At 43.3% G+C, this 16,060-nt stretch overlaps 1 protein-coding gene across 4 annotated transcripts in view; it reads left to right on the plus strand.

Moving 5' to 3' along the window:
* virma (vir like m6A methyltransferase associated) overlaps nt 1-16,060 on the plus strand; it is a 45,114-nt gene that overhangs the window by 24,581 nt on the left and 4,473 nt on the right. For all 4 annotated transcript variants that reach the window (XM_088928913.1, XM_088928915.1, XM_088928914.1 and 1 more), the window contains exons 10-20: nt 13-167; nt 445-527; nt 1,407-1,500; nt 1,964-2,508; nt 3,092-3,327; nt 4,889-5,144; nt 8,650-8,867; nt 10,578-10,710; nt 12,217-12,372; nt 13,476-13,636; nt 14,294-14,390. In XM_088928913.1, the coding sequence (XP_088785039.1) occupies nt 13-167; nt 445-527; nt 1,407-1,500; nt 1,964-2,508; nt 3,092-3,327; nt 4,889-5,144; nt 8,650-8,867; nt 10,578-10,710; nt 12,217-12,372; nt 13,476-13,636; nt 14,294-14,390 (2,134 nt within the window). The remainder of the gene's footprint in view (nt 1-12; nt 168-444; nt 528-1,406; nt 1,501-1,963; nt 2,509-3,091; nt 3,328-4,888; nt 5,145-8,649; nt 8,868-10,577; nt 10,711-12,216; nt 12,373-13,475; nt 13,637-14,293; nt 14,391-16,060) is intronic.

The raw sequence follows: 16,060 nt of genomic DNA on the forward strand, positions 1-16,060 counted from the left end.
TTGAAATGTTAGGGATTCGAAAGCAAGGAAGAGTGTGACCTACAACTACGCCTGTATGCTGGTTTTGCTGGTCGTGCAGTCATCCAGTGATGTGCGAATGCTGGAGCACTACGCTGCATCGCTGCTCAAAGTGTGCAAGGCTGACGAGAATAACGCCAAACTGCAGGGTATGGTCTTGCAAATGTCTTCTCTCAGGATCGTATGTGATAGATTGGGAAAAGGCAATCTTGATGAGCAGGCTGTGAAAATGAAAGTATTGTGATGTCTTAAGTGAACATTTTCAAAACAGAGGTCAAGTTATTTAAAAAGGAAAATAAACACCTGTCTAGAACAAAATAAAAAAGATAAAAGGGAGAAATCTAAATGAGACAGATAAATGAGGCACTACTAGGGTAGTGCTGAATTTTATTTCTGAATTTTTTCCGTGGTTATTTTGCTTTTCAGAACTCAGCAAGTGGCTTGAACCTTTGGAGAAACTGCGATTTGAAATAAACTGCATTCCGAGTCTAATTGAATATATTAAACAGGTCAGTGAAAGTTTTTTCATTTTGACCCATTTCATTGTCTTAATCAGTTCCTTCGATGAAGGAATGACTGTGATAATGGAAATCTTTTCTTAGCTCAGCTCAGAGCATGATGTGTTGGGTCTTTCACTACTACACAGTGTAGTATATCTCTACACTGGTCTGATTGAGGTAAATACACAAAAGAAATATCTCGTTGTGCCCTGCAGTCAGCAAGCTAGATGCATGTTGCTGCAGGTAAGAGTACAAATCCTGGCGCAGGTATCATGATCCAGATTTCATCGTTTCACATAAGACAACGGCCTCTGGCACCATACCCTCAAGATGTGCATATTTTCACGGACACTAATCATTTTTATGTATTGGATGTAAAATAGTATAGAATACGCCAGCTGCTGTTTTTTGAAGGGCTGAATTCTTTATTTTGGTGTTCTCATCTCCACTGATAAGTTTTATTCAAACTCAGTAAATGTTTTAGGCAACACCATATCAGGTTCAGAAACACATGAGCAGGGAATTAAATATGGTTTTGAAATATTTTTCTACAAATTCAGAATTTTGAAGCAAAAGAAAAAAAATATCTTGTGGGTTTTTTTTAACAGCAAATCAAGGAAAACGGTTGTGAACATTATTTCTCCCCACCCCTAAAATTAAAACATAAAAACATTTTCTCCCCCTCACTGAGATTCCAGTCACGGAAAACAAAATTAGAGCAGTTTCAACTGAAGCACTTTAAATGTGTTTTGTAGAGGAACAGGTATTTATTAGTATTTTTTGCAGCTGAGAGGTTACCTCGATTTGTTCTACTTGTCCTTTTTATCATGCGGAAGAATATCCACAGTCGTACAATGAGAAGTTAAAGTTGATTTTCTTCTCTCCTAGAACCTGGAGAACCTGATAACTCAGGAAGGGGCCGGGGTCATGACAGCTCTCCGCATTCTGTGTCATATTGCCTGCCCTCCCCCTGCTGTCGAAGGTGAGACACCAGAGCTCTTGGGGGTTCACGGCTTTACTTCTTTGCTTGAAATTAAATTCAAGTACAGTGTACGGCTATGCACTTGTGAACTTGTCGATACAAATCCCCGTCGCAGTGATAACACACAACGGCACCCCTGCTAACTAACAGTTGAGAAACAAACTGTGGTGGGAGAAAGATGCGGTAGAGATTGTGTATTAAACTCCTCTTCACATAACACCTTTGAGAACTTTGTGAATAATGATGAACCTTGTGAAACCCTGTGTATCAGCACTCGAGAGGAAGTCCCAGTCTACACAGTGGTTTTCAAAATTCGACAGAGAATGTGAAAACGAACGGGCCCACTTAAATTGATATGTATATGTGTTTTTTAAGGGAAATGATGGTAGCATCTTGAAAATGACACCAATGTCCTGACAGTTTGTCAGTCAGCACCACTTTGCCTCTCCGGTCTGTTTCGAAGGTCAACAGAAGGACCTGAAGTGGAACCTCGCGGTCATTCAGCTGTTCTCTGCCGAGGGGATGGACACCTTCATCAAGGTCCTGCAGAAGCTGAGCTGCATCCTGCTGCAGCCCTGGCGTCTCCATGGCCACATGGGCACCAGCCTGCAGCGCGTCACGATCGTCTCGGTGGCCTGCAGCACCCTCCGGCTGCTCAGGTGCATGCTGACGGAGCTGCTGCGGGGCGGCTCCTTCGAGTTCAAGGACACGCGCGTGCCCTCCACGCTGGTCGCGCTGCACATGATCCTCTGCTCCGTCCCCGTCTCGGGCCGCCTGGACTCCGAGGAGCAGAAAATACAGAGCGACATCATCGCCATCCTGCTTACCTTCACGCAGGGGGTCAATGAGCAGGCCACGGACACGGAGGAGACGCTGGCCAACAACACCTGGTCTCTGATGCTGAAGGAGGTGCTCTCTTCTGTCCTGAAGGCTCCCGAGGGGTTTTTCTCGGGTCTCGCTCTGCTGTCGGAGCTGCTGCCCCTGCCTCTGCCCATGCAGACCACACAGGTAACGCCCGCTCCTCTAGGTCGTCCTTGCCTGGCTTGTCTCATCTAGACGGCGCGGGCTCTTGTTTTGTGAAAGGAGGAGCAAATCGGGTTTGGCAACATCATAAATACGTGTGGGGTGTTGGAATGTGCAGTCACGGCATGAGCAGAGCACATCTTGTAGTCCTCCTTTTGATTTCATGCGCTCGAATATTTCTCTTACAGGAGCTGTTCTACCTGACCGTCTTCATGCCTAGATCTGTTTTTTTTAAAAACATTTGATTGGAATTTATCTGTGACAGAGAGAGGGAAAAAAATCCAACTTACTTGTGTCATAGAATATACAGGCTGTTGATGATGGTGTTATGGAAGCTTCTTTACTTTAGTTAGACAGGCTTTTTTTGGGCTCCCCCCCTCCCCCCCATACAGTGTCGTTTAAATTACCGGAGTGCTGCGGAAACTCGTTATTAAAGGATTTCTGAGAGCTGCGTCCGCAGTGCAGTTTGCGCGAATTGAAGCTCTTGAGGGACCTTGCCGATTTCCCGCGGGTGCCCCTGCCGTCGATGCGGGTCGTCCGGTGACCTCTGCCTTCTTTTGCGGCCCAGGCGATTGCGGCGCAGGACGTCGCCGTGGCGCTCAACACCCGGAAGCTGTGGAGCATGCACCTCCACGTCCACGCCAAGCTCCTGCAGGAGATCGTGCGCGCCGTCAGCGGGACCACCTGCCAGCCCCTGCTGCACATGCTCCGCCGCGTCTGCGTGCAGCTGTGCGACCTGGCCGCCCCCACCGCCCTGCTCATCATGCGCACCGTGCTGGACCTCGTCCTGGAGGAAACTCAAGCGTAAGAGCCCGGCACCGTGCGCCCCTGTGGGGGACTTAAATTTTCTGAAAGTCATCTGAAAGTAAAACATGACACCTGACTAATGACCACTTACTTAGTTTGCCAGAGGACCTACTAGAGGGGCTTGTCAAACATCTGCTCTTGTCAAACAACCTAACTGGAGTGAGGAGTATGGAGATGAGAGAAGGAGGCGTATGGAGGCGGAGCGGTGGCTCTGGGGCTAAGGATCTGCTCCTGTGACTAGAAGGTTGCTGGTTCAAATCCCGTAGCCGGTAGAGGAATCCTACTCTGTTGGGCCCCTGAGCAAGGCCCTTAACCCCAACTGCTCCAGGGGTGCTGTACAATGGCTGACCCTGCGCTCTGACCCCAAGCTTCTCTCCCTGTCTGTGTGTCTGTGTCTCATGGAGAGCAAGCTGGGGTATGCGAAAAGATGAATTCCAAATGTAATGTAAGAAGAAATTGTTTAGGGCTAATAAAGCAACATTATCATTATTATTAGAATCATTAGGCTGTGATCAGAATATGTTATGCTTAGCAGTATATTTTGCAGCTGTACAGGTAGAGCCCAAAAACCGTGTCTTGCAATTTCAGGAAAGCAGGCTATGAAGGTTTAGGAGAAGCAGAGTAGGGTAAGATCGTTGTGAAATCAGCAGAGAACAGATGACAACAGTTTCATGTTTTTCTTGCTTTCAGCACAGAAGGGATTTATCCCACAAATTGATTAAAAAAAAATCAAAGGAGCAGCTCAAATGGTTTAATAAATCGCTTACAAATATAAGGGAAATAAGTCACTTTCTAAAAATATTGAATGACAGCAAATTGTTAAAAAAGTGATGTGTAAGCTCTGGTAAGAAAAGGATATTCCAAAGGCAGAAAGAAAAAAGAAAAAAGAGTACTGCAATGAAATCTACAATACATCTTCTTGAGAACTGCAACAGCAAAAGAATAGTGAAGGATGCAGTATTATGTCAAGCGTGACAATGGGAAGCTTTTAGACAATGACTTTTCTTTTAATTTTAAATGAATATTTCACTAAGGTTTTTACCAAGGACGAAATTAGAATATTGCTAATATAATATCTGTCCATTAAAAGGACAACAAAAGGCAGCCGTGTAATTATAGACCAATATGTCCTACACTGCTAAAACATGAACATTTTATTCAAAGAAGGCTAGTGGACGTGATTGAGATGTTGAAACATAATTAACTGCCCCAACATAATTAACTGCCCCTTTGTATACAGTAGCTTAGTTTCACATACTCTGATATTGTATTCATGTGTTCTGTTAGAAAAGAGAATAGCCAGTTAACTGTGCAACATTTTTGCTAATGTTTGTTTGTTGTGCATTTTAGGAGTTTGTGGTTCAACTGTACAGCCTTGCTTGCAGTTGCACGTCTTTTGTCAAATGTTTGCGCAGAGATTTGGAAGTGTAGGAAGGCTTTTGTGTGTGAGCTAAGATCCCATCAATTGACAAACGAGCAGCTGCAGCTTTTTTTTGACCATTGTAGTGGATCGAGTAGGTTTTATTCCACACAAGGGATGTTTGTGGTGTTCCTGCAGCCCCCCTGAAGGGAAGGAGAAGTCCTGTACGGCTCAGACCACACGTCTCTTTGCCTTCCTGGAGTCCTTAGCCTCTCACCGTGCCTGCAAAGTCACAGCTCTTCACCTGCTGAGTGGAGCCAGTAAAGGGGACGAGAAATCTCCCGAGCTGTTTCCCTGCATTCTGGGCCTGCTGCAGCCCACTGGAGACGGCAATATCCACCAGCAGCACTGCGCGGAGCTGATCGCATCTTTCATCCAGTCCCTCTGTGACCAGGTAATCCAGCTTGCAGCCAGACACAGACTGGCTTCTCACCTGCGGTTCACTGCACGGCACTGCACATGTTGGATCTAAGAGTAATGTGGTCTTCAATAGATAAAAAGAAGAAACACAGTTTGTGAACATCCTCTCACTAAATTTGAAGTCAATTAAAATTGCATTGGAATAAATGAAGAAGCTGCCTTATCTTCCTAGAAGTTTAGACCTTCTGTATTACACTCATAAGATCTTTTTTCCTGATATGTCAGAACATAATTAAATCAGAATTAATGTAGATCAGTGTGCATGGTGCATGCTAGTTTTCAGTTCGGTGGTTTAAAAGGCACCATGATTGTGCAGCTGGTTCCACTTCAGCTGCCTTCTAAAGAGTTCCTGAAGGAGAATACATTAATCTGTTTTGAACAGGCTTGCGTTGTGTGCAGGACTTCTTTTCTACCATTGCTTAGTCTAGACAGTCCATTTAAACTCAACAAAAAAAAATGTCCGGGTGGAGATTGTTTGGAGAGCCTAGTAGTGAGACATTGCACCTGATGTTTATCCATTTCTTTATTCTTCTGTGTGGCTAATAGTCACATTTCCTTTGTTTCTTTATTTTCTTGGAGATATTTAAAAGACTGATCTGTGTTTTGAGGTACACAGCAGGTATGAACTCTGTGCAAGAACATTGCCACCAAAGTAAATGGGCATTTTCTGTTCTACTTCTTCATTTTAAAACTACTATCTTCAAGGTTTTGTTTATCTTTTGGGCATTCCTAGTTTTGCGATATCTGGCAAGCACACGATTAGATTAGAAGCATGTCGAATTTTTGTTATACATTTTTGCCAAGGCTATAAAATGTGTTTTGTTTCCAGATTTCTATTATAAAGGGAACTTTATGACCTGTCTTCATGAGCTGTTCGTAAATGAAATCCAGGGATGTGGTTCACTGACGCTCTTGTCTATTGTGCTTAATTCTGACAGGACCAGCCAGTTATGCATTTCTGAGTAATTTTCCATGATGACAAAGAGAAATGAAAAGGCTTGGGGAGGGCTGAGAAGTTCAAGCCATACCTCAAGGGTAGCAGTCTTTTTAATATAGTGTTAAATGTCTTATTTTGTCTGAGCACTTAAATAACAGTATTAACTAAAGATTAGTAGAATTTGACGAATGTAATGCCCCTTTCAGACATTTAAATGTATCCATTGATTAGTTCATTTGACTCCTGAAGCCTTCTGCATTCATTCTTCTGGAGACCTGAGGTGTACAGCTTTATTCTAGGTCTGTCACTCCGCTGTGAATCCCTGTCTTATCTGCTCGCTTGTCTGGACTTGCACCACCGACAGTCCTTTTGTTAAGTAAAAGGTGGGATCAACTAATATTAGGGGAGCTCAGAGTTCAAAACGGGCAGGGGGTGGGGGATATTTAGTATGAAGTTTTTTTTTGCCAAGCAGTCTCGGGTTACATAGTCTCTTCTGGGTTTTGCATTGACAGCGCATTTGGTCATATACCTAAATTACAATATACAGAAATATGGCTTCTAGATTCATGTTATAACTAACGGGCGGCATGGTGGCGCAGTGGTCAGCATTGCTCCTTCGCTGTGTTGGGGCCCCGAGTTCCGTTGAGCTGCTGTCTGAGTGGAGAGGAGGATGTCCTCCCTGTGTTTGTGTTGCTTTCCTCCAGGTGCTCTGGTTTCCTCCCGCAGTCAAAAAACATACCAGGAGGTTAATTAGCTTCTGGGAAAATTTGCACTGGTGGGGGTGTGAGTGTGTTTGTGTCCCTGTGTGCCCTGCGATGGCCTGGCATCCCTTTGCTTGTGCCCATTGCTTGCCAGGATAGGCCCCGGCTCTCCTGCATCCCTCTGCTGGATTGAAGCAGTTAGAAGATGGATGGATGGATGGATGGATGAATGGGAGTTAATGTTAACCTGGGATGCCAAACTTCAGAAAAATTTAAGTAGGTGCATTGATAATTTGGTATAGGGGCTGCAGAATTACAATTTAGAAATGGATGTGCCAGCGGTTCTTACTTTTTATAGCGTTTTGAACAACCTATCTTCTGAAAATTACACTAGGGTTAGGTGAATGGTCAGGGTTAGGGTTTTGCCTCTGGAATGTAGTTAATCTACAGTAGAAATTGGCAATATTAATAATAATTTGTATGCTAATATAGTGCTTTCCTGGACACTCCACTCAAAGCGCTTTACAGGTAATGGGGACTCCCCTCCACCACCACCAGTGTGCAGCATCCACCTGGATGATGTAATGGCAGCCATAGTGCGCCAGTACACTCCCCACACATCAGCTATCAGTGGGGAGGAGAACAGAGTGATGAAGCCAGTTCATAGATGGGGATTATTAGGAGGCCATGATTGGTAAAGGCCAGGGGGATATTTGGCCAAGACGCCGGGGTTACACCCCAACTCTTTTCGAGGAACACCCTGGGGTTTTTAATGACCACGGAGAGTCAGTACCTTGGTTTTACATCTTAGCCTAAGAACGGCGCCTTTTTACAGTATAGTGCCGCTGTCATTATACTAGGGCATAAGGACCCACACAGACTGCAGGGTGAGTGCCCCCTGCTGGCCCCACTAACACCTCTTCCAGCAGCAACCTAAGCTTTCCCAGGTCTCCCATCCAGGTACTGACCAGGCTCACACTGGCTGAGCTTCAGTGGGCTGCCACCTGAGAGGTGCAGGGTGATATAGCTACCGATAGTCATCACATTTAGGCCAATTATATTAATAAATTATTAATATTCCAAATTTAAATCATGTCAATGGCATTTGCAATCCATACTCTAAAGCATTCCTGATAGTTTTACTTTAATAAAATTAAGAGTGTACATAAAATAAAATCCAGCACTTCATAAGGATTAGTTTTGGAAAGCAGAGGGTCAAATGGTCAAAAGCTGCTATGGTCAGTAAAAACTTTCTGCAAATGAATAAAAATTTGTCTGAAAACCAAATTTGATTTGATTAATACAAAGTTTATCCCTTGAAGGCTCAAGTATTAATTGGTCAACTTTAAATCAGCAATACCTTGAGGCCAGAAAACAATTTTAAGTTTCCCATCATTTCCCAGCCTATAATTAATCACCCAATAAAGCTAATGCTGAACAAACACCAGAAGAGCCATCTTCCAGAAAAGGTGTTTGATGAGACAGTTCCTAATTTAATAGTGATCATATATATAACGCCTTTGTGTAGGTCAGTGAGATCACAACATGCGTATGTTAGTATGTTATGTGTGTGAAGCCAGAAGACACAAATGGAAACTGTGTGGAAACGCATTTAAAACTGAGAAAAGGGGGCACTTTACCCAAAGAGTTGTGGGAGCATGGAACAGGCAACTTAGCTCTGTTGTTGAAGTTGATACCGTAGCTTCTTTGATGCAATGGCTGTACGAGATCAATTAACTACATTCTTCATTCTTCTACAAACAGGCCGGTTGGGCCGAATGGCCTTCTTTCTCTTGTAACCTTTCTGATTTTCCTCTTCCCCTGTTCCCACTGTGCTTCAGGACATCGCACTGATAGTGAACACCTCTTCAGAAGGCTCTGTCTCTGAAGCAGAGCAGCTGGCCAACGCCCTGCCCTCCAAGGAGCTGCTCTCTGCCATGTGTGATGCGATGCTGGAAGCTCTGGGCAACACGGACAGCAGCTACACTGTGGTCCTCACCTGCATCAGGACCATGATGTTCTTAACAGAGCACGACTACGGCTTCTTCCACTTAAAAAAGTGAGACCGTATTTTCACTCCGGATGTGATTTTTATTTTTAGCCTTGCACAGAACGTAGTGATAGTATTATTTTTCCAAACAGGCGGAACTGCTGTCCCATCACTGTGTTTTATTTTACGTTATGGCTGGCAAAACCTTAGGGATCCTTTGCAACGCAAGTTGTTATTTGTAGAAGCAAATATTATTGGCAGGAATGTTTAAAAACTAGTGTGTTTTTCTTGTGAAATCTCTCATTTGTTGTAGAAGAAGGAATATGTTCCTAATGGTTACTGGATTTTGTTATAGAAGAGGTTTGAGGAAGTAGCCGTGTCAGCATGCGTAGGCTACAAAGGAACAGGAAAAGGTTCATTCCTCGCTGAAGGGTAAGGAAAAGAGACGCAACGTTTGGGACTCCTGAAGAAGGCTCCACAGCCGATACATTGCGTCTTTTCCTTTCAGCATGGAATAAACCTTTACCTGTATCTTGAATAGAAGTCATGCTTTTTTCCTTTAATGTGGATTTATTAAGCATGCGATGAATGACAGCATCAGGGAACTCCTTTATTCTTGAAGGCACGTTGACTGAAATTCATGTAAAAGAGCTGGAAATGACAATAGTGTATTTGTATTCTGGTAGGCTGTAACCTCCAATTCTCTGCATAATATTCAACACAAGTAGCTTGACCTGAAATTCAATGAATTACGGCCTGCAGAGATATTGTTTCAGTGCTATGAAAACACGCAAGCTTCCACTTAACGAAATTGTTCCTGCCCAAAAACATTTTTTAAAGCAAGCTTGTATTATGTTTTAGAATGCGATATATTTCTATCCCTGAAAAACAGTAGAGGTAAATATAGTTTTGCGGTCCTTACACAAAGATCCCTTGTATATTAACAGTTGAGACATTTTTGCCTATTAGGAATTCATCAACAAACTCAGTAGTGAGGTTTGTTGTGTAAGATTTTTTGTGCTGTGACTAAATAAATTGATGTTCAGGAGACTTACAGGCATGTAGAAGTATTTTCCTTCCTACATGTTTGCATGTACTAGCAGTTATTTAGCAGTTTCTGTGCCAATTCTGATGAGGGCTTGTAACAACACTGTATTAATATACATGGTAATGTGGTTGGAGCTGAATGTTTTGCCTGAATGGTTCTTCTGAAGATTATTTCAGTGATTGGTAACATCAGTTACACCATCACTGTGCACTGGGGCAGCACTGGAAGTTGCTCCACTTCTTTTCACTGCTAAGAAGCTAACATAAGGATGCCAAAAGTTTCAGGATCAGAGTTCAGTAATTTACTGTTTTTGTAATGTCTAATCCTCGCAGCTGAGCTTTAGACAAGCTCCCACAGCCTCTGTTTTGCCCCTGGGGTGGTGTGGATGAATGGTATGTGTAGTCAAGATAGACTTGTTTTTAGTAAAAGATAGTAAATTGCCTGTAATAATGAATATTTCCTCCTCTTTTCAATATTGTCTTCCTTTTCAGTTAATTTTTATTTGTATTTTTAATTAAATTTAGTATTTTGTTTCCTGCGGCAAGATTCAGAAAACTTTCATTTGTGGTCCATAGACAGTTGATCAAATTAAACAAAACAAAATTCATGGTCTGATTTAAATGATTTTGTACGGGGGAGCCCATTTATAAGAGGTTTACCTCACTTCTGTTTTGATGACACATTGTTTGATGCTGGATTGAGCTGACTCTGCTTTTTCTTCACTGATCCAGCGCTCTTAAGAAACACAGCACTGCCCTGTGCGGACTGATCAAAAGAGTGATCTTCGCCTTCAACAAGGAGTCTGCTGAGCTGGTGTCCGTTCTGCTGGACTTCCTCAGACAGATCTTAAACACTGACTCACTGGTAATGTACTGTGGAGATAATATTGTTTCAGCGCTGTAGGGTTCTTCTCAAGATTTTCAGACAATTTAGGAAATGTGTATATTTTAGGATCTAGAGGGCAACAAAATTATCTTTCTCAAATCAAAGCGTGATGAATTTGTTTAATGATCCTTATTTCCTGGTCAATGCCATTTTATAGTTAAGCAGAGGATTAGAAGTAATTATTTTCAGAAAGTGTCCCTCTGCGTTGTCGTTGCATGTAGTTTAACAGCAGCTGTTGTGACACTTTGTCTTTGAAGTTCAAATTTGTGTTCTTGGGCGCCTTGTAAAAAAAAAAACTGCTTCATTGATTTAGAATAGAAGCAGAGCTCCTGGTGAGGGGTGGAATTCCTTGGGGGTGGGCGCCAGGCAAGGAGTGGAGGTGAGGGGTGGAGTTCCAAGTTATTTTTGAGTGCCAGGCAAGGGGTGGGGCTTCTTGTGAGGGGTGGAGTTACTAGTGATTTGTTGAGAGCCAGGTAAGGGGTGGAGCTCCAACTGGGGGATGGGGCGCCTGGCGAGTGGTGGAGATTCTGCTGAGGGGTGGAGTTCCAAGTTGGTGAGTGCCAGGCAAGGGGTGGGGCTTCTTGTGAGGTGTGGAGTTACTAGTGATTTGTTGAGAGCCAGGTATTGGGTGGAGCTCCAGCTGGGGGGTGGGGCGCCAGGCGAGTGGTGGAGATTCTGCTGAGGGGTGGAGTTCCTTGTTGTTGAGAGCCAGGCGAGGGGTGGAGCTCCAGGTGGAGGGTGGGGCACCTGGCGAGGGGTGGAGCACAAGAAGATGGGTGGAGATTCTGGTGAGGGGTGGAGTTCCTAGTTGTTGAGTGCCAGTCAAGGGGTGGGGCTTCTTGTGAGGGGTGGAGTTACTAGTGATTTGTTGAGAGCCAGGTAAGGGGTGGAGCTCCAGCTGGGGGATGGGGCGCCAGGCGAGTGGTGGAGACTCTGCTGAGAGGTGGAGTTCCTTGTTGTTGAGAGCCAGGCGAGAGGTGGAGCTCCAGGTGGAGGGTGGGGCACCTGGCGAGGGGTGGAGCACAAGAAGATGGGTGGAGATTCTGGTGAGGGGTGGATTCCTAGTTGTTGAGTGCCAGGCAAGGGGTGGAGCTTCTGGTGAGGTGTGGAGTTACTAGTGATTTGTTGAGAGCCAGGTAAGGGGTGGAGCTCCAGGTGGGGGGTGGGAAACCAGGCAAGGGGTGGAGCACAAGGAGACGGGTGGAGATTCTGGTGAGGGGTGGAGTTCCTAGTTGTTGAGTGCCAGTCAAGGGGTGGGGCTTTTTGTTAGGGGTGGAGTTACTAGTGATTTGTTGAGAGCCAGGTAAGGGGTGGAGCTCCAGGTGGGGGGTGGGGCACCTGACGAGGGGTGGAGCACAAGGAGACGGGTGGAGATTCTGGTGAGGGGTAGAGTTCCTAGTTGTTGAGTGCCAGGCAAGGGGTGGCGTTTCTAGTGAGGGGTGGAGCTCCTGGTGTAGTGACTGCTGTGCTGTGTGTATTGTACAGGGCTGCTGCGGGGATGAAGGCCCAAGCCCCATGGATGTTGATGGGAACAGCCCACCCCGCTCACTGGCTCTCAGTGCTTCCGAGATGAAGCAGCTCCTGCAGTGGAAGGAAGATTCACAGGATCACCTGCTGCATGAGCTGGAGAAAGAAATCACGGTAACCAGAGTCCCTTCAAAGCATTTGTGCCATTGGTTTAGGCCTAATTCATAACACGCACTTGGTAACGTCAGCATGATTGTTCATGGTCTTTTCTGCTTGGCAATTTGAAGGAAACGTCAAGGACTGCAAACTAAAAACTAACGACAGATTCTGAACAATCTAGCAGGTAGACAGAATACATTATTCTGTATTCAGTCCTATAGTTCAATCCTTGTATTAAGACATTTAAAGACCTTTCTATTTTTTTTTTCTGTAAGGGGGAATCAAATTTTTTTTGATGGTAGTTATTTTTTATGCTTTTTATTGAAGTTGAGATTAAATTTTTCCTCGTTCAGTTCTGATCACCCAACCGCAAAAGTAACAACTGCCCAAATCCCAATATATAGAGGTGAAACATTATTTAAATATAATTTCCTAAATAAACATCCTTGATTTTATATGTTCAACATTCGTTTCCGTGTTTCAAGTTTTGAAACACTTCCACACTTTTTTAAGTTAAGAATATGTGATCAGTCAAGTAAAATTCAAGTTTATTAGAAACTGTTCTGCATTTCTTTTCTGCAGTTGCATTTAAAAATAAAGCTGTGCTGTAACATCCGTTTTTAATTTCTTTTGAAGATGTATCAAAACCTGCACTGATTTCAGTCTGTTCTGATTAAAAATTATTGTTCCTTTAAAACTAATATGTGAAAACATGAGCAGTACATAGTGACTAGTATGACACTTAGAAGACGTTTTTGATTTCCTGCTGTCTGTCTACACATGCTTCTGCTGGGTACATTGCAACAGGTGCAAGGCAGGGTACACCCTGGATGGAAAGCCAGTGCATGACAGGGCAGACACACAGACACGCACACACTCACACCAGGGCCAGTTTTCCTGGAATACACCCACACGAACACAGGGAGAACAACAACTTAACCCAGGGGTCGCATGCTGCCCCTGTTGAGTATGTTTTTTTACCTCCATTTATCTTATTGTCACACGCCTTTCATTGCTGATGATAATACTTGAAATTCACAGTTTTTGTCATTTGCATTTTGATTTTAAACTGAGGCTTTCTCCAGTAGTCCTTACGTATGTTTTTTGGTAAAAAACAGGAGTATTCTAAAGACGACGACAACCTTGAGACTTTACTGGAGAATGTGGTTGGACTTAGGCAGACACTGGAAAGCGCTGTCGAATCTACCTCTTCAAACGAGCAAGAGACTGAGCCCAACCTGCCTGCTCCAGAGAGCCTGCCCGTTCAGTTCAATAATAGGTAATAACAAAGGGTCTCACTGCTTTGTTTAGAGGAATCGTTCAATAGTATTTCCCTTAAAAAAACTAAAGCATATCTCCGCAGGAAAAGCACAAACAGCAGCCAGAATGTCATCAGTATCGCCTAATTGTGTAACATGCAATGGTCATCATGCTCCTAAGAAAAATGTTTCAGACCTTCCCTCATTTCCTTCAAAATTATTTTTTAATAGGTTTGCAAAAGCTAAAAGTACATTTTTTATAGTGTGTTGTCCTTAAATTGGTTTAATGACAATATCGACAGGGCCCAATAAAGCCCCTCGTATTTGAAGGTTTTCTGTAATCCAAGGTAAATAAGAGCTTAGGAAATATACAGCAACAGCATGCTTTTACTCTGGTATGATATGGTACCTTATCTTTTCATTTTTGGCACATCTATTTGGTGCTTCTATCTGTTTCTCTTATTTTTTTTAAGTTGTGGCTTGTCACACATAATCAGTTTTGTCTTTTGCATTCTGAACGGCTTGTTAGCTAAGAACACCCGAGTGTGGTGGGTTAGTGGAATCTTGGCCTGGTTTCAGTAATCCAGTACACAGTCAGGCATGCATGCTGATGGGATCTGAAGTCAAGAGAAAGGGGTAAGTCTGAGGGGTTAAACTGACCTCTGCTTCATTTCTAGGACGGTATATGTCCTGTCTGATGTGTTTGATGATCAGCTGAAGGCACTGTGGTTCTCCCCCTTCCAGACAGAAGATATTGACACTGACCTCGACATGGTAAGTCACAATCAGCCACTCGCAGCTTACCGAATTTTTCACAGACGTTCGAACAAACATTTAGAATATGTGCATCTCAAAGGAACATATCAGGAGTCTAGGGATGTTGATGGGTCAAAGACTTGAAGCAGTCATTGCATGTGTGGTGTATGTGACCAATTATTAACTTCACGCTAGTTTAATTTACACTGCTTGTGCTCACCTGAAATGGGGAGATACAACACAACAGAATGACATTTTTCTAATGTAGCTAAATATGTGTACAACATAATAGCCCGAAACAAAAGCTGACCTTTTTTCATTCATCCAGTACCAAAGTGACAAATGTCACTTCACTGTCCCAATACTTATGCTTTTCCCTGTACATTTTATGCCTTTGTTCATCAGTTCACCAGTGCCACAAAGGCCCTGGTTTTGCAATGAAATACCGCCTTAACATTCTAGCCACATAACATCATCATCATAATAGTTTTCCTACATGTAGACAGGGTGATGGCAGGTAATGGGGACTCTGCTCCCCCCTCACCTGTGTGTAGTATATCTGAGCCTTGCTGGGAGCTGAAGCTGGCTGTGGGCATGGCTGTCAGTCTCCTGTCTTGCAGGTGTCAGTCACAGGCACCAGCACTGCAGGCTGCAGCCACTCAAGAAGAGAAGGATGTCAGATTCTCGTCTTGAATGGCACAGAATAAAAAAACGGGCATTTTTTTAATCGATCAACACATCCTGAAAAATTAAAGATTCTTTATAAATTGCAGCCAGAACCACATTATTTCTGCCATTATGTTAAATTATTACAGTTTACTATTGCTGTCACTACTATAAGATGCTATTTGTAAGACATCCAAACAGAATTGTTTTCATTATTATTATTTCATTTACAATATTACTGTGTGGTGATGTTATATAGTATTTTCACAGTGCTGGGAAGCCATTAGAGAGTTTAATTAGGTGAAAAGGTGGAATCTATTAGGCATAAAAATACTGAAAACACCTGAGATTTCTTCTTCAGTTTCGGATTTGCTATACCTCTTTATAAGATTCTGAACGTGAAGAAAAAAGCAGTCCCAAGTTAGTTTCAGTTCAGTAACTTTTATTTATTGTGAATGTTTACTGATACACAGAAATGTGTCTTGTTTAATGCAAATCTTCACTTCAGGACAGGAGGGAGCTGTTCAGCCCATTTAGCCAGTTTGACAGTGAGCTAATTTGGTCGAAAGACCTCATCCATTCTGATCTCGGAAGAAGCCAGGAAATTGGCTTCAACAATATGACTGGGTAGCTGGTAGCTGGGGTGCTTCTGACTGTACACGTTGGCGCCACCTTTGCCCTCTGTGTTGTGTTTCACTGAAGAAGCCCAAAGGGATTGACTTTGTTGCTGCCTTGGAGGATTTTGATTACTTGGTTCAGTATTCAAGCTTGGATTTGAGGGCAAACAAGTGGGAAATGTATTTCATTCTGCAGCTTTGATAATCTAACAAATGAAATCTTGACCAAGGCTGGTTATGTAAGAGTGAGAGATTTGATTAATTCATCCACTTTCGCTGATCAGAAATATTTAATGATCATACCGATGACTTGTTTAAAAGGCAGATTTTAATAGTCCCTGGGTACATGTGAAGATGCAGGATTATTGTAGGTGAGAAACACATATAACCCGTGGAGAAGAAGTG

The sequence above is a fragment of the Atractosteus spatula genome, chromosome 12, assembly GCF_055471065.1.
Source record: "Atractosteus spatula isolate fAtrSpa1 chromosome 12, fAtrSpa1.hap1, whole genome shotgun sequence".
NCBI classification, from domain to species: domain Eukaryota; kingdom Metazoa; phylum Chordata; class Actinopteri; order Semionotiformes; family Lepisosteidae; genus Atractosteus; species Atractosteus spatula.